At 37.6% G+C, this 27,373-nt stretch overlaps 1 protein-coding gene across 22 annotated transcripts in view; it reads right to left on the reverse strand.

The window, feature by feature from the left end:
- The window catches only part of NAV3 (neuron navigator 3), a 1,262,224-nt gene that overhangs the window by 218,412 nt on the left and 1,016,439 nt on the right, over nt 1–27,373 (reverse strand). For 20 of the 22 annotated variants that reach the window (XR_013830383.1, XM_079936021.1, XM_079936019.1 and 17 more), the window contains 2 exons: nt 8,407–8,479; nt 4,365–4,548 (listed from right to left, as the gene is read on the reverse strand). Coding sequence is in view for 21 of the 22 variants with exons in the window: in XM_079936021.1 (XP_079792147.1) it covers nt 4,365–4,548; nt 8,407–8,479 (257 nt within the window). In the remaining variant the exon portion in view is untranslated. Of the gene's footprint in view, nt 1–4,364; nt 4,549–4,781; nt 5,837–8,406; nt 8,480–27,373 lie in introns of those variants that run through there. The other 2 variants (XM_079936009.1, XM_079936015.1) reach the window with 2 other exon arrangements.

A 27,373-nucleotide genomic window follows, 5' to 3' on the forward strand; every position in this document is an offset into this window, starting at 1 on the left:
CCAGAAAACAAAGGGAACAAAATATTTATAATAAATAGGTAAAAGATCAAAGAGGTATATAGTCAGGCATCAACAAGGATGGAAGCAAATAGTTCCCTCAGACTTGGATAAGGTCTGATGGTTCCACTACATATCATTCTGAAACTAACTGTAGTTCAATATCATGACCACCCAAGAATCAAGAACATTTTATCTTTATTATAGCAGTTTTGTAATACACACAATTCTCATTTTAAATGACGTACCATTGCAATTGTGAATGTTAGAAAGTTTTCCTACCTAAAATTAGAAGCAGCTATAATAAAGGTTCATTCATTCTTACTTAACTCATTTCAGAAATCATTACTAAGGACGTACTGTGTGTAAGGTTCTGGGCTAATCCCTTGAAATACAGAAGTGGTTAAAATGTAAAAATACTGCTGTCCTCACAGTGCTTACATTCCAGAGGGGAGGAAGTGGCAATAATAAACAATGAATATAATAAATAAGTTGTAGGTTAGAGAGGGGTTAGAGCTACAGAAAAGAAGGAAAACTACAGCAACCATGATGTGGAGTGCAGATGGGCACACTGCAGTGTTAAAAGAGAAGTTAAGGTCAGCATCAGTGAGAAGCCAACACTGGAGCAGTTGACTTGCAGGAGGTGAGAGATTCGGCCAAGTGGCTATCAGAGGAAGAGCATTCCAGGCAAAGGAATCAGCTACAGCATATTTCCTAAGCGGGGAGCAAGCCTAGTCTATTTGACACCATGGCAGGGCTCTGAGCAAAAGAGTGACATCTGACAGGTATGTTCAAAGAGTTTTGTAGATACTGACCCACTGAACTCCCAGAACGATTTCATGAAATCGATGCCATTTTTTATACCCTTTTAGCAGATGAGAACCTGAAGCATAGAGAGGTTAGGTAAGTTGCCCAAGGTCACACAATTAGGAAGTGGTGGAACTGGGATCCAAAATGCAGGCAGTCTGATTCTAGAGGTGAGCTCTTTTTTTTTTTTTTTTTTTTTTTTTTTTGCAGTACATGGGCCTCTCACTGTTGTGGCCTCTCCCGTTGTGGAGCACAGGCTCCGGACGCGCAGGCCCAGCGGCCATGGCTCACGGACCCAGCCGCTCCGCGGCATGTGGGATCCTCCCGGACCAGGGCACGAACCCGTGTGCCCTGCATCGGCAGGCGGGCTCACAACCACTGCGCCACCAGGGAAGCCCTAGAGGTAAGCTCTTAACAAGGAGATATTCAGTCCTTGAACAGGACACACACAGGCACGCATGCTCGCTCACATGTGCACAAACCCCCCCACACACACTCAAGAGTGGAGAGGAAGCTGAGAAGCCAGAAGAGGAGAGTTTGTTATCCACATTCTATGTCTCTTGGTCCACATTTTATTTTCTCTCTTGTATATTTTACTTGTTAACCTTTAGATCAAAATGTCTGTTTAAATGAAAGATGTTCAAATTGACTGAAAACATTTGGGATTATTCTCAAAAGAGTAAAACAAATTAGCAATTCTTAATGTATAAAATAAATATTGTGGAAATTATTGTGGAGTTATGTCAATTTACTTTAAATAAACAAAGAGAACAAAACAAAAATACTCTCATGAAACAATGTGCACTAAAATTATTTTAGGTCTACAGAGAAAAATACAAGAACATTTTTCTGGCTAAATATCCAGAATAATATAGCCACCAGTCATTCAAGCTATCCACTTGGGAAGAGCTTTGGAATCACAGAAAGGCTTCATAAATCATGATTTATGACTCTCATCTCATGTAAATGAAGATAATGTGTCACTGAGATTCTTTTCCATGTTAATTATCTTGGTTCTATTGTATAGACACTTATTCCTTTCCTATGTACACTATCAATACAGGCTTTGAAAAATGCTTAGGTACATTGTTATATTTAAGTTCACATAGATTATAATTCATACACTATTTTACTATGTCAAATCTATACAAATGGAAATAAGTATTAATGTCTGAAATATAACATTCTCCAAAACATAGAATAAATTCTGTTAAAATGAAGACTTGGAGCTCCTCTTTATCATGGTGCTAACTAAGTACTACACTACCTTTAGTACAGTAACTACTCTGCATTTATTAAATTAACAATCCCAAAAGTAATCAAATCCAATTTATCAAAAGAAAAAATTATTTAAGAGTCTATCTCAGAATTAAAGGACACTGGTGAAAAGAATGCTTTTCGTAAGCTAAAAAAAATAAGATAGCTCTCCCCAAGATGGTATAAAATGACCATGCCTATTATACATAGGTCTATATTTTAAAATATAATACAGTTTCATAATATCCATGCATATCCAGCAAGAAGAGAAAAAAATTTCCCCCAACGGGTCATAACCACTGAGAAATGTGGGGCAAGAAACTCCACATGGCAGATACAGAAATAGAGTGAGGGAAAGCAATGACAAACGATATCTCATCTCACTTCCAGAGTCAACATCCTTTGCACAATACCACTTTACTTCCTATATTTTTCCAGCTACCATTCTTGTTTCTTGTCCATTCAAATGACTTAAACCAAACTCTAGGAAATATTATTTCTGGCAGTTCTCAAAATCTAGATCTCTTTCTACCAACCACCACTTCCCCAAAAAGATTAATAATAAAAAATATATTTTATTTTTTCTCCTTCCCTATTCTTAAGGAAATCTAAAGAACTTATACTGTAGAGAATGTTTTTTTCACTTTGATTCCTGCACAATTTCACATGACATCACAAAATACCAAGACAAGCTTAAAGAACAGAAGCACATCTGCATTACTTAGTAAAAACAAATATCCCTTATCATTCCATGGCCTTTGTAGTACACTCCATATTTTTTGGTGAAACTGTGATTTTTCTTTATTAATAATTCACTAATGAGTAAAATTTGCCAAAGGAAATGAGTTTACATGGCTGTACAGAGACAGAAACATTGCTTAATGTGAAGTGAGGGATGGTTGACAGATGAAAGAGAAGGGGATTTCTGAGCTGCTGAATATTGACAATAAGTGGGAAGTGGTTTGTGAATGTATCTTGGAATTTTATGTTAGCTTTCTGAGTCAATACTAATTGCCAAAAACAAACTCAAGGCAAACTGTATTATTAGGTTTTAGGCTTGGCTTCTAAGATGGAAAAAGTTAAATATTTACATATGTGTGATACAGTGTGTATATTTTAGTAGACGATAAAAGAGTATTTTCATATTGGACATTCTCCCTCCTTAAGAAAAATGATCATAGCTATGTATGCCATAGAGCTAATGATCTGATAACCCGAAAATTGATCAGAAACATATGAGTAATTTGCATGAAACCTGTTAACTTAATTACGTTCTGTGATCATTTTTTGATGTGCCAACTTAGCTAGGTTTATTTAGTTCCACTCAACACCAATCTGGGTGTCGCTGTGAAAGCATTTTGTGGATGTGGTTAAAGTCCATAGCAGTTGACTTCAAGTAAGGGAGATAATCCTAGATTATCACTAGGATAGTAGGCCTGACTCACTCCTTGAAAGGTCTTAAAAGTGGGAGTGTGGCCTCCTTGAGAGACGAAATTCCACCAGTTTATAGCGGTTTCAGCTCTTGCTAAGAGTGTCAGCCTGTCTTCCTGCTGGGCTGCCCTCAGGATTTCAGACTTGCCTAGCCAGACCCCATTATCATGTGAATCAATTCTTTAAAATAAATCTGTTTGCACTGTTTCTTACTGATTCTGCTTCTCTAGCTGAATCATGACTGATATAGTTCCAAACTGGAAAAAAAGCAGGAACGAAAGAGTGAAGGAAGCTGCAGTGGTTTGCCAGCACCCCACACCCGCTGTGTCTACATGCACCCACAGACTCAAGTCAGACAAACAATGTGTGTATAGAAACTCACACACACGTATACACGCACGTGCATGCACAGATAATCTCACATCAAAATGGTATGTTCCCAAACACTCAAACTCCTGTGTTTAACAGACCTGAAATTTTTGACAGACGTAACGATTTAATCGATCAAAAGCATCAACCAAAGAAAACTACACAACTGGAGACTAGGATTCAAAAAGCACATTCTAAACAGTAACGTGTAGAAGGAAGGAACTCTGATATACTACTGACAAGAAAGACATTTCACACATTTTCATACAAACCACAATCACCTTCAGAAAACGAACACAAATATTTCACCTAAAAAGTGATAAGTGTTGGTCGTCCAACCAATAGAAAAGTGGTTTTAAATTCTATAACGCTAATCAAAGAATCCCATCACTTTGATACAACTATATAAAGATGTTTTCCAAACTCGCAGACAAAAACTTATTAAAAACAAGCTGTATCAAGAGAAATTCATTCTAAACACATTCCCCGCTTCCCTTCCTTACCTGGACTGCATATCTTGCTGGGTTTTGGCCTGACTGGCTTCTGCCTGAGGGGAGGCGTGGGTGACCCGCTGCTGAAGCTCCACCAAGGACTGGTAATACTGCTGCTGATGATGCTGCTGCTGCTTGTAGCGAGACAAACTGAAAAACAGCCCTAGAATGGCTTTTAAGTTTCCATTTCTTATTTCTGTATCAAGCGGAAAATATAAAAACAGTATCATAGAAAATGATTATTTTTTACAAATGAAATTCTAGAAGCAATTCTCTTAGGCTAAATCTACGGAGACAGAAATACAACTTGATTTTCTCAGTCACAGAGTTAAGCAAATCTGATTTTCTGAAACACGCTAGCATTTCCAAATAGCCTGGAAATTTCAGGGAGAGAGGGAAGGGATGAAGCGTAGAGAGAACAAAGCTTACTCAAGTGATGTTCTTTGTTGACCCTGAATGACAGTTTTTCTAGAGTTAGTTTCTTCATGGAAATGGATGGGCTGTCAGTCTTGTGCTAATCATTTGGTTTAGCACTCTGCTTCCCTCACAGACACACACAGCTGTTACCAACACGGTGGTGGCTATGAGCTAGAGAAAGAAAGCCACTTAAATGCTGGTTGTCCTACATTATAAATACTGATGCTACGGGTGCACCTCATAATAGCAACTAGATTTATAACTGTTAGCACAATTCTAAATCACCCACCAACCAAGTTATTTTCAAAAATATATGTATATGTCCTCCAAAAAGCAGACTACATCATAGGTATCCATTTTTAATGCTCCAATTCTTTTATTTTTAATTTATGTTACATATTAATAAATATTAAAGATCACCTTACTCGTGACTTTAGATAACATAATTGAATAAATGTAAGTGGAATTCCTAGTTCTAACACATGGGGCTCCTGTGTAAGTTTTTCTAATATTGAATAAAAAATTCAATGCACAAAGTAGGCTACAACATGAGCCTACATTTTCCTCCTGCAGTTATAATTTTAAAATTAGAAAACGAGATGCAAGTAAAGCTTGATATAATGCTACACAACCTATAATCATAATTTAACTGAAACTTGCTATTGGCAATAAAATATATCCTCCTTTGAGGTCAAGGTTTTATGGCTCCTTTTTGGAATTTAGAAACATTAATAAACTACTTAGATTTCTTGCTCTCTGATGGTTTATAATGCCACACACACTATGCCGTGGAATTATTCATATAAAATGAGGCTGAATTGTTATAAGCCCCCAATCTTCCTCACAGGGGTCATAACATATAAGTGTTGGCTTGTTCAATATAAAGCTACAGTGAGAAAGTATTAATTTTCTCCTGTAAACCTGAATGATCTTATTGAAAGAGGTTTTTTTAACTTCTTATTTTATTACTATGCATGTTTAATCAATTTAGAAAATCATTTTGGGCATTCATATATTTTTAGGAGATAAATAAAAAGCAAGAGGTTTATGTTAATAAAAGATATCATGTTACACTCCCTAACACCATACACAAAAATAAACTCAAAATGGATTAAAGACCTAAATATAAGACTGGACACTATAAAACTCTTAGAGGAAAACACAGGCAGAACACTCTATGACATAAATCACAGCAAGATCCTTTTGGACCCACCTCCTAGATAAATGGAAATAAAAATAAACAAGTGGGACCTAATGAAACTTAAAAGCTTTTGCACAGCCAAGGAAACCATAAACAAGACGAAAAAACAACCCTCAGAATGGGAGAAAATATTTGCAAATGAATCAACGGACAAAGGATTAACCTCCAAAATATACAAGTAGCTCATGCAGCTCAATATCAAAAAAACAAACAACCCAATCCCAAAATGGGCAGAAGATCTAAATAGACATTTCTCCAAAGAAGACATACAGATTGCCAGCAAACACATGAAAGGATGCTCAACATCACTAATTATTAGAGAAATGCAAATCAAAACTACAATGAGGTATCACCTCACGCCAGTCAGAACGGCCATCATCAAAAAATCTACAAACAATAAATGCTGGAGATGGTGTGGAGAAAAGGAACCCTCTCGCACTGTTGGTGGGAATGTAAATTGATACAGCCACTAGGGAGAACAGTATGGAGGTTCCTTAAAAAACTAAAAACAGAACTACCATATGAACCAGCAATCCTACTACTGGGCATATACCCTGAGAAAACCATAATTCAAAAAGAGTCATGTACCACAATGTTCATTGAAGCCCTATTTACAACAGCCAGGACATGGAACAGCCTAAGTGTCCATCGACAGATGAATGGATAAAGAAGATGTGGCACATGTATACAATGGAATATTACTCAGCCATAAAAAGAAATGAAATTGATGTATTTGTAGTGAAAAGGATGGACCTAGATAGAGTCTGTCATACAGAGTGAAGTAAGTCAGAAAGAGAAAAACAAATACCGTGTGCTAACACATATATATGTAATCTAAAAAAAAAAAAAAAAGGTTCTGAGGAACTCAGGGGCAGGACAGGAATAAAGACGCAGACGTAGAGAATGGACTTGAGGACACGGGTTTGGGAGAGAAGGGTAAGCTGGGATGAAGTGAGAGAGTGGAATTGACATATATACACTACTAAATGTAAAATAGCTAGTGGGAAGCAGCTGCATAGCACAGGGAGATCAGCTTGGTGTTTTGTGACTACATAGAGGGGTGGGATAGAGAGGGTGGGAGGGAGAGGCAAAAGGGAGGGGATATGGGGATATATGTATACGTATAGCTGATTCACTTTGTTATACAGTAGAAAGTAACACAACACTGTAAAGCAGTTATACTCCAACAAAGATGTTTTAAAAAAAAAAGAATATGAAAAAACAAAACAAAGCCAAACAAAAAGATGTCATGTTATACGGAAGAGACATAAAACGAATAAATGGTAACATTTCTCACCAACTTTAACCACTTAGAAAGTAAAGTATTATCCTGGAGGATTTTATCAAATTTTATTCTAAGTTAACAGAACCATGAGTTAGATTTGAACATAAGTTTTTTGCCATTAAATATGTAATTTAAGATTAAACATCATGATGACATATACAGATAAAGGATTAAAGAAATTTAAAATTTAAATAGTGAAGAAAAATTGACAAACGTAAATAATTCTAGTACATGTCCATAATATTTCAGAAGTCACACAATTCCTCTTTTTCCAATGGCAGCAAACTTTGAACAGCTTAGAATTGTCTAATATTTCTACTATCTGTGGGGGAAAAAGGCTTTTCAGAGTAAACTGACTGTAGCAGAAACAAGAAGCAACATAAATTGTCAAAAGTGTTTAATCATAAAATTCTAATTAAAAATGGTTGTTGCTGATACAGATCTCAAAGGACTTGGTATTTCATAACTTTAGCAATTGTTTTTTGTTAATAGTACTAAATTGAAAATTTTGCAAAGGCTTCCTAAAAATATATGTGGAAGAAAAAGAAATGCAGAAAAAAAAATAACAGATTTAGTTTTCTTTTTCCACTTTTCTATATTTCAATGTCAGTGATGATCTTTTAAACATTTAATAATTTTAAGGACTTTACAAAGACCAGTTATTAATACTGTTAGTGCTAATTAAGTAAGAACTCCTGATGACTTATTTAAAATTAACAAATATTTAGACTTGGACTACCAACTTGATCAAATTATAGAATTGTTATTGATAAAATATTTGAGCATTAATTACACTATTTTAACTGTATTTATGTCCATCTACTGTATTTATTATCCAGCATTATCTATCTATCCATCCATCTACTTAAGACTCTACAAACACTACCAACTGGTAATAACATAAAGATATTTTGTTAGTATGTCCCCCTCCCATATACTCGGTAATGTAAAGAACAATTTTGGCAAAATCTGGAACATACCTACATAAGGCGTACATTAATAACCATTGAATTTATGTTTCTATTATTTTGGAAACTTTACTGATTTCCTTTCTTGTATTAGGGGCTATGTACTCCCACTTTACATTTCTAGCATTATAAAAAGTCTTTTACAAACATGGATCCATTTGTGACAACTGTGCTTTTTCTTACCTTCAGCAGATAGACCTTGAACATTTACTCCTCTGGCTGCTAGAAAATTAAGGCAGACATCAACATTTTCAATCTGCAACATGAAAAGCAGTGAAAAAGTAACTTAGAAGGTTATTTTTAAATAAATAAATGAGCTAGAATGAAGCCAGAGAGAAAGATAAAGAAAGAATGAATATTTTACATTCATTTCATACTAGAGATCTTTAACCAGAGTTTAACTAGAATTATTTTGGCTAACTGCAGAATGAATATAAAGATTGCATTGTCCGATTTAGTACTTACAAACAATTCATAAAGGCCTGACCAAGAATGGCATTCTTACAGATTAGCAACCCACCTACTTAACATAAAACCAGACTGATTTTGTGCTTCACAAACAAGTCTCAACTAAAGTATCCAAATAGGAGGAGACTCCTGTTTCTGTGAGTTAGAATACTAGGATGTGGGTAACTGAGATTCGAACAGTAATATTTGGTAAGTATGCCAAAAGATAAGGGTTGATATACATGAAAGAAATGAAGCATATTTTCATCCTAAATCATAGAAATTCTTTATTTTAAAAACTGTATTTGTACTTCTACAGTTGCTAATTCTCTGCTTAAATATAGGTATTGCCTTTGTAATTTAAAAGAGTGATGCCACTGCTTTTGAACAGTTCCTTGCAACATGATAGCCAGTGATTAACCATTTAGGGTGAGAAGCAAAAAAAAAAAAAAAAAAAGACTAATTTATGTTAATTCATGGGTTGATTTCAGTATTAGTTATGGCATTATGTAGCAAAGTTAAATAGCTAAGACTTTTTAAAAGAATGTAGGAAACTAGAAAGTTCCAGTTCTTTGTGAGTCATCTCCCTGGGTTTTGTGGTATTCCATAAATCTTGAAATTCTAAAGTAAATAAGAGATTTAAAGTTAATACTTGGCAAGGTACTGTTTTCTGTCTTATTAAATTCTCATCAAAAGCTATGCAGGAGGACATACAAAGTTTTGCCAATGTCCTCTTTAGCTGAGCTTCATAGGAAGGTCAAAATGTCTGTTAAAGAAAATAAAAAGAAAAAATATATTCCAGAATCTGTCTTTATAAAATGGACAACTGTTTACGTTCCCTTTTAAATGTAATTTTGTGCAAAATTAAAGTAATAATATCCAATGAGAGGTTCTTTACTTCAAAATGATTGCAGCCAAGGTATACACATTTGCTTTGAGAAAAAAATAACTTCTTGATTCGTTTCAAAATAAGTTTTACTGAAAGAATGATAGAGTTGAAGACGCTGAATGTTACATGACCAAGTGGACCTTCTCGTTCTACTTGTCAACGTCTGAATACCCAAAAAACCTATGGTTCTGGAATCCACTTCAAATTCTTTCTTTCACATTTCACTTTGCTATTAGAAAATAAGATAACATAAAGGAAAGAAAAAGAAAAGTGTAACAAACAGAAGATACTACTGTGTCTACCCAGTGTGTTCTTTAAAAAAATTTTTTTCAGGTTGATTAAAAATAAAAGATGCCAAATAATTATTGTGGCCTAATATTAAGACAGAGAATTGAGCTGAGTATTTTTGAATGTTTGCTGCAACAATTATTATTGATATTATTAATTTTACACCAATTATATGAATTTTATAGAAAGTAAGATTTCTGGCCCAAATATATATAATTTACTGCAAAATGTATTTTTATTATACATAAACAGATTAGTTCATTGGAAGACCAAGAAAATATTCATGAACTGTGTCTGTAATTAAGTGTAAAATGGCTTTTTTGGCCATACAGAATAAAACAGAATAAAAAATAAAACTGCTATCTAGATTGGGTATTAGAGAAAAACAACTCTCTCTCAATATGCACCATAAATTAGAAAGGGAAATTAAAAGGGTCCTAGTAGAGGAAAGAAAAAAATACTCAAAATATACCTTACATTCCTTTCATATCTATTTATCAGAAGCATTCAACCTTTTGTAATAGTCCTTTACAGTCATTCACTATGAGCACCAACAATTTGAGGTAGTTAATTCTGTTTCCCATCTTACTATAGCAGGTAAGTAACAGCAACAGAATAAGTACTTGAATACAAAATCTCCAGTATGACTATTAAAGGATAGTTCATTACACTTTATTTATTCACCAATTTTTGTTTGGTCATAATTAATTTTCCAACAATGTAACAACATAACAAACATAACTTAAGAAAATAATATCCTCTCCCTACCTAACTCCAAAGTCATCTATAAATTCAATCATGCTTGTTGGTACTACTTACATTTTTTACCCAGCGATGTTATAATAAAAGAAAATGGCTATGAGAAATGTTGTTAAATGTCATTTATATGTTTAGTTTCCTTGTCAGAGGCATACTCTAAAATAATTTGAGAATACTTTCTACCTACATAATAATATATTTTGGTTAATGATTATTTTTATTTTAATAAATTTGAGACATTAGTTTCTCAAAATTCCTGCTTTAAAATAATAGATTGTCCCCTCACATTTCCCAGTTAAATATCTATAAATACTGTTTTAGTTCCTAATTTTTCTGTCATGTCAAACCTCAACTGTTGTTTGAACTAAAAACCTCCAAACATTTTTGAAATCCTAAACAGATAAAAGTGATTTTGCCATCAAATTTATCCAATTAACTGAAGTGAGTTTTATTTTTTCTCAGTATTATTTGAATCATATATCAAATAAGCTATCAAAATTCAAACTGTAATTTTAACAGCTAATAATTTGGGTCAATTTTTAATTAGAATAATTTCATGCACTTAATAAACTAATAAACAACCCAATGCACAGTTACCTAAATATAATGGAAACAAAAGTTTCATAGATCAGTACTTACACTTGCTACATGAAATCGCTTGTGATGCTTTCTGCTAATAACATTGTCTTCTCTTTTCATTAATTAATTAATGCTTTTTAATCTGTATTTAAATATTGGTTAAAATCCACTAGATGAATTTCAGGATCCATTGATGGACAGTAATCCACAATTTGAAAAACACTGCCCTGAAAAGACCAGAGTATTGACACATCTACCGTACCTTTTCTTTTGGGGGGTGGGGGTGGGCATTATACTCAATGACTAATCAGAAAGTGGAAAATTATCCTCACAAGCGAAGTCTCTGCATGGATTTAATTACCTCAGTTAACTGGCACAAAACAAAAACAAAATATTCAAAATACTGGTTATATAATCACATAGTTAATTTTTAGGATGTGTTTAAAAATGGCGCCCTTCTGTTCAAAATCTGAAAAAGAATTTTAACTCTTTTCAATCCCTTTTGTCTAGATACCAAATCATTTTGAAAAGGAAAGCAACTGAGTTGAAATTTGAGTCAATCTTTCATAAGCAATCAGTTATTTGACCAAATTTAAACAACTATTTCAAAATTACTAGGTTATTTAACAAAGTCAATCATTTCTTGATCTCTCTCTCCTCACTCCCTCTATTTGGTTTGCGGGTAAATAGAGATGTTTGTTGAGTTTTCATAGTTTTATTTATTTATTTGTTTATTCAGTTTCTTTTTGTTTTTTTTGTTTTTTTTTGTTTTTTTTTATATGAAGACATGGGTTTAGCGAAGCTCTAAGCCTCTGAGAGACAAGAACTGAATTTTGTTGACTCGTGCACCTTTGGCAGCCTAGCATGGTGTTTGGTGTCTGATAGATGCACAGTACATACTTGAGGAAGAAGGGAGGAAAGGAGTGTTGGCCAATTGGTCCTTGTATTTTTGGAAAAAATGAATCCAAGGAAATAAAAAAGAGAGACAGAGATAGAGACAGAGGAAGACAGAGAGTCATTTGATCCAGCGGCTACATGTTATATTCTCTTTGGGATCTTTTAAAATATACTACTTCCTTGTGTCTGACCCCAGACAATAAGAATCAGAAATTCTGTGAGTTGGGATTGGACATCAGTTTGTTTTCAAATTTTAGCTCCTAATCTCATCTTTAGTCTACCCTTATCTTTACAGATTAAGCAACTGACCTCCAGAGAAAGTCTCACATAAAGATGAGCAGGGCTTCCCTGGTGGCGCAGTGGTTGAGAGTCCGCCTGCCGATGCAGGGGACACGGGTTCGTGCCCGGTCCGGGAAGATCCCACATGCCACGGAGCGGCTGGGCCCGTGAGCCATGGCCGCTGAGCCTGCGCGTCCGGAGCCTGTGCTCCGCAACGGGAGAGGCCACAACAGTGAGAGACTCGCGTACGGAAAAAAAAAAAAAAAAAAGATGAGCAAAGGAAGCTAACAAAAGAGTATATACTATATGATGCTCAATTTATGAAATTCAAGATCAAGACTAAACAATGAAAACAGACATTAGAATAGTGATGAACTTTAGAGGGGTACAGTCTGGAAAGTGGCACAAGGGGAACAGACATGCTAGAAGTATCCTTTGTTTTGATCTGAGTGGTGAGTACACAGGTGTAGAGATATTTAAAATCTATCAGCTATATATTTAAGACTAGAGTATTTTATACACTTTTTATGTTTGCTTTACCTCAAATTCTATTAGAGTATTTATACTCTTCTATGTATGTTTTACTTAAATTAAAAATAAAAATAAAATGATTGGTCCCTCGCTTTGTTGAGAATAGACTCCAGGCATATAAAGATAGAAGTACGGAAACGCATCAGGTAGCTCATGCAAGTAATTCAAGTGAAAGATGATAGTGTTTCAGACAATGGTGGCAGCAGCGAGGTGATGAGAAAGGATCACCTGGATCCGAAAGGATCAGATTCTGGATATACTTTGAAGGAATCTAATGGGAAGGTGTGGCACATAAGAGAGAGCAGTCAAGGATGACGCCAAGGTTTCTGGCCTCGGTAGCCAGGTGGATGACATCTCCAGCCATAAGATGGGAAAAGCCACAGACAGATACAAGGGGTTAATTTCTGGACCTGTTATCTAGTCTCTTAGACACCCAAATGGATGTACAGGCCTTTAGACACACAATCTGGAGTTCAACTGAGAGGTTTTGGAACAGAGATCTAAATTTCAGGGTTATCCTCATACAGAAGGTAATTAAAGCCATGGGGCTAGATTAAATCACGAAGGGCGTGTAGCTATAAAAGAGAAGAGGAACAAACAGTGGGCCTGAGGAGACTCACTGGAAAGAAGAGGAGGAACCAACAGAGGAAATGGAGGAAAAGCAACCAGTGACATGTCACGCAAATTAGGAGAGTATGGGACACAGAAAAGCACCTGAAGAAAGTACATTAACTCCAACGGAGACATGAGCTCTAGCTAAAGCAGCTGGTAAGTAAGATGAGAACTAAGAACTGACTCTTAGATTTAGGATTAAATAAATCAACTGACAAAAGCCTCAATCCTACTATTCCCGGCCTCTCATGCTTGCTGGCACTTGGGCTCTCTCTTTCTCTTTCTCTCTCCCTCTCTGTATATGTATACACACATAGAGAGAGTAAGAGTACCTTAGGCACGCTATCAACAATTGTTGAGGGAATGAATTAACTACACAGGGATAAAATGATGTTTTATGCCTAGATTATTCAAATAAAAAAAGACATAAACAATACTTTATAATACTATTAATAATCAAATTTAGCGTTATCTGCCCAGGCAACTCAGACTTCTGCAGCATCCTAAGCTTCTCCTCTCTAATGCTCATCACACTCATCTACACTGGAGGGATCCAGCATCTCCCCTCTCCCATTTACCCTTCTATGGGAACTTGTTGACATTATATTTTAGGATTGATAGAAATAAATAATTTAAAAGAATTTCCAAAATTGAGGAGCCCATAAAGATCATCTTATCTGACCCTTTTAAATTAAATAATGAGATGAGAAACAGATAATATACATCATTACTCAGAGGACCCAATGAAACTGCACATAACTATGTACATAGTACAATGCACTGCACATAGTAAGAACTCTAATAAACTCAAGAATAAAAAAGTAGCTGTGATTACTGTAACAGTCTTTAATATTAATAGCAGGTGGGCTTCCCTGGTGGCACAGTGGTTGGGAGTCTGCCTGCCAATGCAGGGGACACAGGTTTGAACCCTGGTCCGGGAGGATCCCGCCTGCCACGGAGCAGATGAGCCCATGTGTCACAGCTGCTGAGCCTGCGCTCTAGAGCCCTGCGAGCCACAGCTACTGAGGCCCACGGGCCACATCTGCTGAGGCCTGCGCGCCTAGGGCCCGTGCTCCTCAATGGCATAAGCCACCGCAATGAGAGGCCCACGCACCGCAGCGAGGAGTGGCCCCCGTTCGCTGCAACTGGAGGGGGCCCGCGCACAGCAATGAAGACCCAACACAGCCAAAAATAATAAGTGAATAAAATAAATTAAAAAAAAATTAATAGCAGGTGGTAGTGGTATAAAATAGCATCATAGCACCTTTTGCTTTTGGTATTACAGCAATTTTTCTGAGAATTATCCACACTGCACAAAACCTGCTTTCCAAACTTTTAATTCAACAGTTTGCACACTTTGCTACACATTAGAATCGCCTGATGAACTTTAAATGTATACATGCCCAATTTACACCATCATCAGTTAAATAAGAATGTCTGTGGAGAGCAGTTATCAAAAACTGTTCAAAGTCCCCAGGTGATTCCAGTTTGCAGCAATGCCTGGAAAACAAAGCTTCCACCTATGCTCTTCAAAGAAAGTAACTGAATATAATTTCAATTTACCCCACGTGCATGCAAGAATTGCACTGTTCACACTGCAGCACTATATTGTCTTTTGTGTATTTGAACCATTATACTATATAATTCATGTGTTTTATACTTATTCCTTTGGTATTAAAATATATATTTGCCTTTGTAGTAGTAATACAAAGAAATCCGTTCTGTTCTTTGGACACCCCATTTCTCATTTGGCTCAGGTAACACTCATATCTGCAGCTCATGGACAACTCCCAGGACTTTTACTTGCCTATTTTATGTCTTGCACTATTTCTTGGGTCCTTCTGTCTGTGGCTTACATTTTATTGGCATGGAACACCTACGTTGCCTCTCTTTTTCCTGCTAAACTTGAGGATGGCTAAATAACTATAAAAATACTGACTGTATACTGAAAATAAAACCAACAGTTTCTAAATTCTAGATACAATCAATACTTTCAGAAGTTTTAAAATGTTTGGGAGTTAAAAAAAAAAATGTTTGGGCACACTGAGCCTTCAGGCTTTTGGATTGTATGAAAATAATGTTATCACAATGGCCTAAACCAAAACACAGTTTTTCTAGAGTAAATAAGTAAATTGATCACTGCGTGTTTTTTTTTTATTGAAGATACTAAATAAATTCAACAGAAGTTGATTCATATTTTTAGACATGAATAATTTCTATAACCAATATTAGTATCTTAAGCAATACCATTTAATTTTATGTTCAATAAATCAAACCATTCACTGATTCATCATTTTTTAAATTATTTTTATTTTTTAGTTTTGGTTTTCAAATTTTTTTTACCATCTTTATTGGAGTATAATTACTTTACCATGTTGTGTTAGCTTCTGCTGTATAACAAAGTGAATCAGCTCTATGTACACATATATCCCCATATCCCCTCCCTCTTGCCTCTCCCTCCCACCCTCTCTATCCCACCCCACTAGGTGGTCACGAAGCACTGAGCTGATCTCCCTGTCCTATGCAGCTGCTTCCCACTAGCTTTCTATTTTACATTTGGTAGTGTGTATATGTCAGTGCCACTCTCTCACTTCATCACAGTTTACCCTTTCCCCGCAAAGCCAGGGGGGTATTTTTTAGATTCCATATTTATGTGTTGGCACACAGTATTTGTTTTTCTCTTTCTGACTTACTTCACTCTGTATGACAGACTCTAGGTCCATCCACCTCACTACAAATATATCAATTTCATTTCATTTTATGGCTGAGTAATATTCCATTGTATATATATACCATGTCTTCTTTATCCATTCATCTGTCGATGGACACGTAGGCTGCTGCCATGTCCTCCTGGCTATTGTAAATAGGGCTTCAATGAACATTTTGGTACATGACTCTTTTTGAATTATGTTTTTCTCACGGTATATGCCCAGTAGTAGGATTGCTGGGTCATATGGTAGTTCTGTTTTTAGCTTTTTTGTTTTTTTTTTTTGCGGTACGCGGGCCTCTCACTGCTGTGGTCTCTCCCGTTGCGGAGTACAGGCTCTGGACGCGCAGGCTCAGCGGCCATGGCTCACGGGCCCAGCCGCTCCACGGCATGTGGGATCTTCCTGGACCGGAGCACGAACCCGTTTCCCCTGCATCGGCAGGCGGACTCTCAACCACTGCGCCACCAGGGAAGGCCCTGCTTTTAGCTTTTTAAGGAACGTCCATACTGTTTTCAATAGTGGCGTTATCAATCCACATTCCCACCAACAGTGAAAGAGGGTTCCCTTTTCTCCAAACCCTCTCCAGCATTTATTGTTTGTAGATTTTTTGATGATGGCCGTTCTGACCAGTGTGAGGTGATACCACATTGTAGTTTTGATTTGCATTTCTCTAATGATTAGTGATGTTGAGCACCCTTTCATGTGTTTGCTGGCAATCTGTATATGTTCTTTGGAGAAATGTCTATTTAGATATTCTGCCCATTTTTGGATTGGGTTGTTTGTTTTTTTGATATTGAGCTGCATGAGCTGCTTGTATATTTTGGAGATTAATCCTTTGTCAGTTGCTTCATTTGCAAATATTTTCTCCCATTCTGAGGGCTGTCTTTTTGTCTTGTTTATGGTTACCTTGGCTGTGCAAAAGTTTTTAAATTTCATTAGGTCCCATTTGCTTATTTTTGTTTTTATTTCCATTTCTCTAGGAGATGGGTCAAAAAGGATCTTGCTGTGATTTATGTCAAAGAGTGTTCTTGGGCTTCCCTGGTGGCGCAGTGATTGAGAGCCCGCCTGCCAATGCAGGGGACACGGGTTCGTGCCTTGGTCTGGGAAGATCCCGCATGCCGCGGAGCGGCTTGGCCCATGAGCCATGGCCGCTGAGCCTGTGTGTCCGGAGCCTGTGCTCCGCAACAGGAGAGGCCACAACAGTGAGAGGCCCGTGTACTTCAAAAAAAAAAAAAAAAAAAGTGTTTTTCCTATGTTTTCCTCTAAGAGTTTTACAGTGTCTGGCCTTATGTTTAGGTCATTAACCCATTTTGATTTTATTATTGTGGATGGTGCTATGAAGTGCTCTAATTTCATTCTTTTACATGTATCTGTCCAGTTTTCCGAGCACCACTTATTGAAGAGGCTGTTTTTTCTCCATTGTATATTCTTGCCTCCTTTGTCAAAGATAAGATGATCATTTGTGCATGGGTTTATATCTGGGCTTTCTCTCCTGTTCCATTGATCTTTATTTCTGTTTTTCTGCCAGTACCATATTGTCTTGATTACTGTAGTTTTGTAGTATAGTCTGAAGTTAGGGAGGCCGATTCCTCCAGCTCCATTTATCTTTCTCAAGATTGCTTTGGCTGTTCAGGGTCTTTTCTGTTTCCATACAAATTGTGAAATTTTTTTTTCTAGTTCTGTGAAAAATGCCATTGGTAGTTTGATAGGGATTGCACTGAATATGCAGATTGCTTTGGGTAGTATAGTCATTTTCACAATGTTGATTCTTCCAATCCAAGAACATGGTATATCTCTCCATCTGTCTGTATCGTCTTTAATTTCTTTCATCAGTGTCTTATAGTTTTCTGCATACAGGTCTTTTGTCTCCTTAGGTAGGTTTATTCCTAGGTATTTTATGCTTTTCGTTGCAATGGTAAATGGGAGCGTTTCCTTAATTTCTCTTTCAGATTTTTCATCATTACTGTATAGGAAAGCATGAGATTTCTGTGCATTAATTTTGTATCCTGCTGCTTTACCAAGTTCACTGATTAGCTCTGGTAGTTTTCTGGTAGAGTCTTTAGGATTCTCTATGTATAGTATCATGTCACTTGCAAACAATGACAGCTTTACTTCTTCTTTTCCGATTTGGATTCCTTTTATTACTTTTTCTTCTCTGATTGCTATGGCTAAAATTTCCAAAACTGAGTTGAATAACAGTGGTGAGAGTGGGCATCCTTGTCTTGTTCCTGGTTTTAGAAGAAATGGTTTCAGTTTTTCACCACTGAGAATGATGTTGGCTGTGGGTTTGTTTTATATGGCCTTTATTATGTTGAGGTAAGTTCCCTCTATGCCTACTTTCTGGAGAGTTTTTATCATAAATCGGTGTTGAATTTTGGCAAAAGCTTTCTCTGCATCTACTGAGATTATCATATGGTTTTTATCCATCAGTTTGTTAATATGATGTATCACATTGATTGATTTGTGTATACTGAAGAATCCTTGCCTTCCTGGGATAAACCCCACTTGATCATCGTGTATGATCCTTTTGATGTGCTGTTGAATTCTGTTTGCTAGTATTTTATTGAGAATTTTTGCATCTATGTTCATCAGTGATATTGGCCTGTAGTTTTCCTTTTAGGTGACATCTTTGGTTTTGGCATCAGGGTGATGGTGGCCTCGTACAATGAGTTTGGGAGTGTTCCTCCCTCTGCTATATTTTGGAAGAGTTTGAGAAGGATAGGTGATAGCTCTTCTCTAAAAGTTTGATAGAATTCGCCTGTGAAGCCATGTGGTCCAGGGCTTTTGTTTATTGGAAGATTTTTATTCACAGTTTCAATTTCAGTGCCTGTGACTGGTCTCTTTATATTTTCTATTTCTTCCTGGTTCAGTCTCGGAAGGTTGTGCTTTTCTAAGAATTTGTCCATTTCTTCCAGGTTGTTCATTTTATTGGCATAGAGTTGTTTGTAGTAATCTCTCATGACCCTTTGTATTTCTACAGTGTCAGTTGTTACTTCTCCTTTTTCATTTCTAATTCAATTGATTTGAGTCTTCTCCCTTTCTTTTTTGATGCGTCTGGCTAATGTTTTATCAATGTTGTTTACCTTCTCAAAGAACCAGCTTTTAGTTTTATTGATCTTTGCTATTGTTTCCTTCATTTCTTTTTCACTTATTTCTGATCTGATCTTTATGATTTCTTTCCTTCTGCTAACTTTGGATTTTTTTTTGTTCTTCTTTCTCTAATTGCTTTAGGTGTAAGGTTAGGTTATCTGAAATGTTTCGTGTTTCTTGAGCTAGGATTCTACTACTATAAAGTTCCCTCTTAGAACTGCTTTTGCTGCATCCCATAGGTTTTGGGTCATCTTCTTTCACTGCCATTTGTTTCTAGGTATTTTTTGATTTCCTCTTTGACTTCTTCAGTGATCTCTTGGTTATTTAGTAGCATATTGTTTAGCCTACATGTGTTTGTATTTCTGGTTTTTTTTTTTCCTGGAATTGATATCCAGTCTCATAGCATTGGGGTCAGAAAAAGATACTTGATATGATTTCAATTTTCTTAAATTTAACAAGGCTTCATATGTGACCCAAGTTATGATCTATCCTGGAGAATGTTCCATAAGCACTTGAGAAGAAAGGGTATTCTGTTGTTTTTGGATGGAGTGTCCTGTAAATATCAATTAAATCCATCTTGTTTAATATGTCATTTAAAGCTGGTGTTTCCTTATTTATTTTCATTTTGGATTATGTGTCCATTGGTGAAAGTGGGGTGTTAAAGTCCCCTACTATGACTGTGTTACTGTCGATTTCCCCTTTTATGGCTATTAGCATTTGCCTTATGTATTGAGGTGCTCCTATGCTGGGTGCATAAATATTTACAATTGTTGTATCTTCTTGGATTGATCCCTTGATCATTATGTAGTGTCCTTCTCTGTCTCTTGAAATAGTTTTTATTTTAAAGTCTATTTTGTCTGATACGAGAATTGCTACTCCAGCTTTCTTCTGATTTCCATTTGCAGGGAATATCTTTTTCCATCCCCTCACTTTCAGTCTGTATGTGTCTCTAGGTCTGAAGTGGGTCTCTTGTAGACAGCATATATACGGGTCTTCTTTTTGTATCCATTCAGCCAGTCTATGTCTTTTGGTTGGAGCATTTAATCCATTTACATTTAAGGTAATTATCAATATGTATGTTCCTATTACCATTTTCTTAATTGTTTTGGGTTTGTTTTTGTAGGTCTTTTCCTTCTCTTGTGTTTCCTGCCTAGAGAAGTTCCTTTAGCACTTTTTGAAAGCTGGATTTGTGGTGCTGAATTCTCTTAACTTTTGCTTGCCTGTAAAGCTTTTAATTTCTCCATTGAATCTGAATGAGATCCTTGCTGGGTAGAATAATCTTGGTTTTAGGTTTTTCCCTTTCATCACTTTAAATATATTCTGCCACTCCCTTCTGGCTTGCAGAGTTTCTGCTGAAAGTTCAGCTGTGAACCTTATGGAGAGTCCCTTGTATGTTATTTGTTGCCTTTCCCTTGCTGCTTTTAACATTTTTTCTTTTTAATTTTTGATAGTTTGATTAATATGTGTCTTGGTGTGTTTCTCCTTGGATTTATCCTGTATGGAACTCTCTGTGCTTCCTGGACTTGACTATTTCCTTTCCCACATTATGGAAGTTTTCAACTATAATCTCTTCAAATATTTTCCAGACCCTTTCTTTTTCTCTTCTTCTTCTGGGATCCCTAAAATTCAAATGTTGGTGTGTTTAATGTTGTCCCAGAGGTCTCTGAGACTGTCCTCAATTCTTTTTCTTCATTCTGCTCTGTGGTAGTTACTTCCACTATTTTATCTTCCAGGTCACTTATCCATTCTCCTGCATCAGTTATCCTGCTATTCATTCCTTCTAGAGAATTTTAAATTTCATTTATTGTGTTGTTCATCATTGTTTGTTTGCTCTTTAGTTCTTCTAGGTCCTTGTTAAACATTTCTTGTATTTTCTCCATTCTATTTCCAAGATTTTGGATCATCTTTACTATCATTACTGCAAATTCTTTTTCAGGTAGACTGCCTATTTCCTCTCATTTGTTTTGTCTGGTGGGTTTTTACCTTGCTCCCCCTCATCTGCTGCATATTTCTCTGTCTTCCCATTTTTCTTAAATTACTGTGTTTGGGGTCTCCTTTTCACAGGCTGAAGGTTCTTAGTTACTGTTTTTTTTTGGTGTCTGCCCCCTGTGGGTAAGGTTGGTTCAACGGCTTGTGTAGGCTTCCTGGTGGAGGGGACTGGTGCCCGTGTTGTGGTGGGTGGGGCTGGATCTTGTCTTTCTGGTGGGCAGGGCCACATCTGGTGGAGTGTTTTGGGGTGTCTGTGAACTTGGTATGATTTTAGGCAGCATCTCTGCTAATGGGTGGAGTTGTGTTCCTGTCTTGCTAGTTGTTAACATGGGGGGGGTCCAGCACTGGAGCTTGCTGGCCGTTGGGTGGAGCTGGGTCTTAGCGTTGAGATGGAGATCTTTGGGGGAGCTCTCATCGACTGATATTACGTGGGGCCATGAGGTGTCTGGTGGTCCAGTGTCCTGGACTCGGCTCTCCCACCTCAGAGGCTCAGGCCTGACATCAGGCTGGAGCACCAAAACCCTGTCAGGCACACAGCTCAGAAGAAAAGGGAGGAAGGAAGAAAGAAAAAAAATAAAAAAATAAACAAAATAAGTTAAAATAAAAAATATTTAAATAAATAAATACATTCATAAATAAAATAAGAAGAGAGCAACCAAACCAATAAACAAATCCACCAATGGTAACAAGCGCTAAAAACTATACTAAGGTAAACGTAAGAATCAAAAACAAGTCAGCCACAGACAGCAAACCCCAAGTCTACAGTTGCTCCCAAAGTCCACCTCCTCAATTTTGGGATGATTTGTTGTCTATTCAGGTATTCCACAGATGCAGGGTACCTCAAGTTGCTTGTGGAGATTTAATCCGCTGCTCCTGAGGCTGCTGTGAGATTTCCCTTTCTCTTCTTTGTTCACACAGCTCCTGGAGTTCAGCTTTGGTTTTGACCCCACCTCTGCATGTAGTTTGCCCTCAGGCATCTGTTCCCACCCAGATAGAAGGGGGTTAAAGCAGCGGCTGATTAGGGGGCTCTGGCTCACTTAGGCCGGGGGGTAAGGAGGGCTACGGAATGCAGGGCAAGCCTGCGGCTGCAGAGGCCAACATGACGTTGCAATAGCCTGAGGTGCGCCGTGTGTTCTCCCGGGTAAGTTGTCCCTGGATCATGGCACCCTGGCAGTGGTGGGCTGCACAGTCTCTCGGGGGTGTTTGGATAATGACATGTGCTTGCACACAGGCTTCTTGGTGGTGGCAGCAGCAGCCTTATCATCTCATGCCCGTCTCTGGTGTCCACGCTGATAGCCTCGGCTCGCACCAGTCTCTGGAGCGCATTTAGGCGGTGCTCTGCCTTCTGTGGGCAGACAGGGAAGGAATCCCCTCTCCTCGCGCACCCCGAAACAATGGTCTCTTGCTTCTTAGGCAGGTCCAGACTTTTTCCCGGACTCCCTCCCGGGTAGCTGTGGCGCACTAGCCCCCTTCAGGCTGTGTTCATGCAGCCAACCCCAGTCCTCTCCCTGGGGTCTGACCTCCGAAGCCCAAGCCTCAGCTCCCAGCCCCCGCCCGCCCCGGCAGGTGAGCAGACAAGCCTCTCGGGCTGGTGAGTGCTGGTCAGCTCCGATCCTCTGTGCAGAAATCTCTCCACTTTGCCCTCTGCACCCCTGTTGCTGCGCTCTCCTCCATGGCTCTGAAGCTTCCCTCCCACCCACCCCGTCTTCACCAGTGAAGGGGCTTCCTAGTGTGTGGAAACCTTTCCTCCTTCACAGCTCCCTCCCAGAGGTGCAGGTCCTGTCCCTATTTTTTGTCTCTGTTTTTTCTTTTGCCCTACACAGGTACGTGGGGAGTTTCTTACCTTTTAGGGAGGTCTGAGGTCTTCTTCCAGCGTTCAGTAGGTGTTCTGTAGGAGCTGTTCCACATGTAGATGTATTTTTGATGTATTTGTGGGGAAGAAAGTGATCTCTATGTCTTACTCCTCTGCCATCTTGAAGGTCTCCAATTCATCATTTATTAAACTTACTTTATGCCTGGAATTGTACTTGGTGCTACAGATATAAATTTCAAGATATAGCCACTATTCTCGTATATTCTAAAGAGCATTGATTTCTTTCCAGTATTTTCCACTATTCCCACAAAGAATGGGAGTCATTTTTCAGAGATTTGATTGTCTGACTTCATAATTGTACATTTATCTTGACCCTTATGAACTTGCTCAGTATGAACATGGCTAATTGTTAAATCACAAATTGGATTTCAAATGAGGAAAACAAGAGTTTTCATTATCTTCACTTATGAAAACTCTAAACAGTCATCATTGTATGCATGCTTTCAAATATTTTTTAAACCTGAGGGTCAATATGTGTTCTCAACATATTAAACGCAGACTGTGTATTGCATATATTTGGACTTATTCATTTCAGTGTTGAATGAAGTAGTCCAAAAAAGAGTAGTGTTTTTAATTAGCACAACTCTTTTCTTTTTTCCACTGTCTACAAGAGACTCACTTTATTTATTTATTTTTTATTGGTGTATAGTTGTTTTACAATGTTGCGTTAGTTTCTACTGTACAGTGGAATTCCCTGTGCTATACAGCAGGTTCTCATTAGTTATCTGTTGTATACATATTAGTGTATAGTGTATATATGTCAATCCCAATCTCCCAATTATTGAACTCATGAACTTTAAGTGGCACATTTGATGCCACCCATCCTTTTAGTATTTTTACTACAAAACTAGGATAATCTGTTTTGGAAGATGTAATTGGAGGCATCTTTCACAATATTAACAAAATTATGCCTTGCCTATTCATAGGTTTCTTTCATTTTTACTTACGGATATTTAATGGAAATTACATTCTGAGTGTGATTAGTATCAATTGAGATCAGTTTGTGATTAAATTTTAACCATGGCACCAACACTTAACAACAAGTAATCAATTCATTCAGCCACTATTGACTGTTTATTATGGGCAAACAGCTCTACTAGATGGTTAAAGGATGTAAAAATGACTATAAGGTCTTTGCCTTTATGAGCTTTGTGAGCTGTAAAATAGCTGAAGAGATGAAAAAAGATTCATAAATCACCATTACACAAGGCGTAACAGTCCAAAAAAGAATTATAGAGAACACTATAAGGCAGTGAAGAGAATGGATTTATCAGTTTTCACTATGGATCTGGTGAAAGCTTCAAAGAAGAAGTGTCATTTGGATGGCCAGGAGAAGTCTGATTCTGAGAAGGTTAGACAAGCTTCAGAAGGGGGAGCAGCCATGCCCAGCAGAGCAGCTTAGAGCAACACACAACTGCTCAAGAGGATGCCTGAAAACAGACCATGCCAGCCTTTCCTTTCTGCAATTATGTTTACAGAGCTGAATTCGGCCTGGAACTGAAAAGGCTCTGATGCCCCCTGGGATCCTAAAACCACTGCAATATAAAAAGTTAAATAATTGTAAAACAGGTAGTAGGCATAATATTTCAAAGACTGAGTTCTCTCTATAGACACAATGCAGCCTGGTTAGGGCATGTTTGAGGTACTGCTGTGTGAATCATACACAGAGAATGTGTAGAAGAATATAAAGCAAACATAACTTTCATTCTCTCCAATGGTAAGTTCTTTTGGGACCTGTGCTATTTTTAATTAACGATTCTTCCTATTTTTCATGATAAACATACACTGCTAGTATCATTATATACATTAATTACATTTGATTTCAACCAAAAATAAATAGATACGATGGCTCAGTTTGAGCAAAACCCCATCCTATCATAAAATTCAAATAATTATATAGATTTTAGCCAAAGATTTTAATATAACTCTTTCAAATATAAATGTTTGAAGAATTAAAGTAAAATGCAACAGTGTTTTTGCATTGGTTAAATATTCTTAAGATGTTTGCTTTCATTCACTCCATAATGATTATTTATTCATTGAGACATGTCCAAGCCCTTAAAAATATATGTAGTCTCACAGGAGAGATAATTCCAATGTAATGTGATGAATGTTATAATCAGAGAAACACAGACTCCTAAAGAAGCATGCAGAACAGTCTATTCATGATCAGAGGTAAAGGGACCAGGAAAGGAGAAAGTTATTAGTAACTAAGACTTCTCTATCATGGTTACAAAGATACCTTCTTCTGAAGTTGCCATAATTATAGCATTTTTCCAATGATAAAAGTGTTGATCAGAGAATTAAACTGAGATGTTCAAGGATACACAGAGAGAATATGTGAAAAACAGAGCCTGTATCATTAACTCCCACATTTTTTTTTTCTGCTTCAAGGGAAGCCTGAGCTAGTCCCTGAAAGGTTAGGAAGGGCTAACCAAATAACAGGATTTGGGGTGAAGTGAACCCAAAGAAGGAGCAATATGTGAACTGCTCAGGGTTGAGAAACACCATTAGTTAAGGGACTGGGGAATTCAGAATAGCCAGGAATATTAAGAGTTGAACCCCACTTAAATCTTTCTCCACAACATCTTTGTTTATCAATGCGAAAACAGGCCCCTCCAAAGGCTGGTGGCCTTCAGTAGGTTTCAAGAAACTATGCTGGAGGAGAGAACAGCCAGAAAGACTCCAGGAAAAAGTATCTTGAGATCTGGAAAATCTAGCAGCAGAAGACGAGGCCATAGAGATAAACAGGGGCTAGATGTGGAACATCTTCCACGTCTTGCTAAGGGCCTGGGCTTGATAGTAGAGCTCAGGGGACTAATGGTGTGTCTGATGCGAAAGAAATGGTCAGCGTTGCACTGAAGATATCTATTTTATATAACCACACAGTATATACATAGGCTTATAGATAGAAATTAATAAAAGTTTCACAAGTCAATTTCTACCCATTCTATCTGCAATGCACTCTGATTTTTAAAAAGTCTATTTTAGTGTATTTAATTTTAATATGTCATTTGTAAAATATTAACTTCATAACACACTAGGTGAACAGGCTTCACTGTGAGGAACTGGACACTACATGTCAAGAAGAGAAGCACGGGAAATGGTTTGAAAGCCACTTTTTCCTTCACCACTTAACCCAGCACAGGAAGGGAGTTCATACACAGTTTTTGTTGTTGTTGTTGTTGTTGTTGTTGTTTTGCGGTACGCGGGCCTCTCACTGTTGTGGCCTCTCCCGTTGCAGAGAACATGCTCCAGATGCGCAGGTTCAGTGGCCACGGCTCACGGGCCCAGCCGCTCTGAGGCACGTGGGATCCTCCCGGACCAGGGCACGAACCCGTGTCCCCTGCATCGGCAGGCGGACTCTCAACCACTGCGCCACCAGGGAAGCCCCATACACAGCTTTAAGCATGGGTGTTATTTACTGCAAATGCAAAACGCTTTTTTCATCTTTACCATAGACTCTGGTAAATTTGACATTATTTTGGGCATTCAGTAGAGGCTTAGAAATGACATACTTTGTACAAGTTTACGCAATTAATAAATAGCAGAGCCAGAATTCAAACTCAACCCTGTCAGTCTCCAATGAAATCACCATTTCTGCTACATTATGCTTTCTACCACTATAATTTAGACATTCTGACTGAGCCATTTCCAGCTTCTGACTCAAGCTCTCTACATGATTGACAGGCAGTTAGGATACAGGCCTGGCACAAGATAGGTGCTCCATAAATATGTGGTTGAATGTAAGGATGAAATTGTGTCATGTGAAAGGAAGGACAGAAAGAGTATGCAAAATCTATTTGTTCCATCCATATTCTAAGTTCATAAGGTTTAAATGATTCCAAATTATTTCACAACTAACCAATGCATTTTTATCTCCCGGTAGATGAACATACAGAATGACTGATGTGGCCACAAGCCAAGGAACGCTGGCAGCCATCAGAAGCTGGAATGGGCAAGGAATGGATTCCCCCTACAGCCTCTGGAGGAAGCACAGGACTGCTGAAGACTTGATTTTGGCCCTGTGATACTGATTGCAGACTTCTGGCATCCAAACAGTGGGAGATTAAAGTTCTACTGTTTGAAGCCACCACATCTGTGATAATTTGTTATAGCAGTCACAGGAAACTAGTGCAGCAGAGCAGTAGATCCCCAAACTTTAGCAAGCCTAACGGTCAGCTGGGATCTGTAAGCATGCAGAGCTCT

Source organism: Stenella coeruleoalba, assembly GCF_951394435.1.
Source record: "Stenella coeruleoalba genome assembly, chromosome: 11".
NCBI classification, from domain to species: Eukaryota; Metazoa; Chordata; class Mammalia; order Artiodactyla; family Delphinidae; genus Stenella; species Stenella coeruleoalba.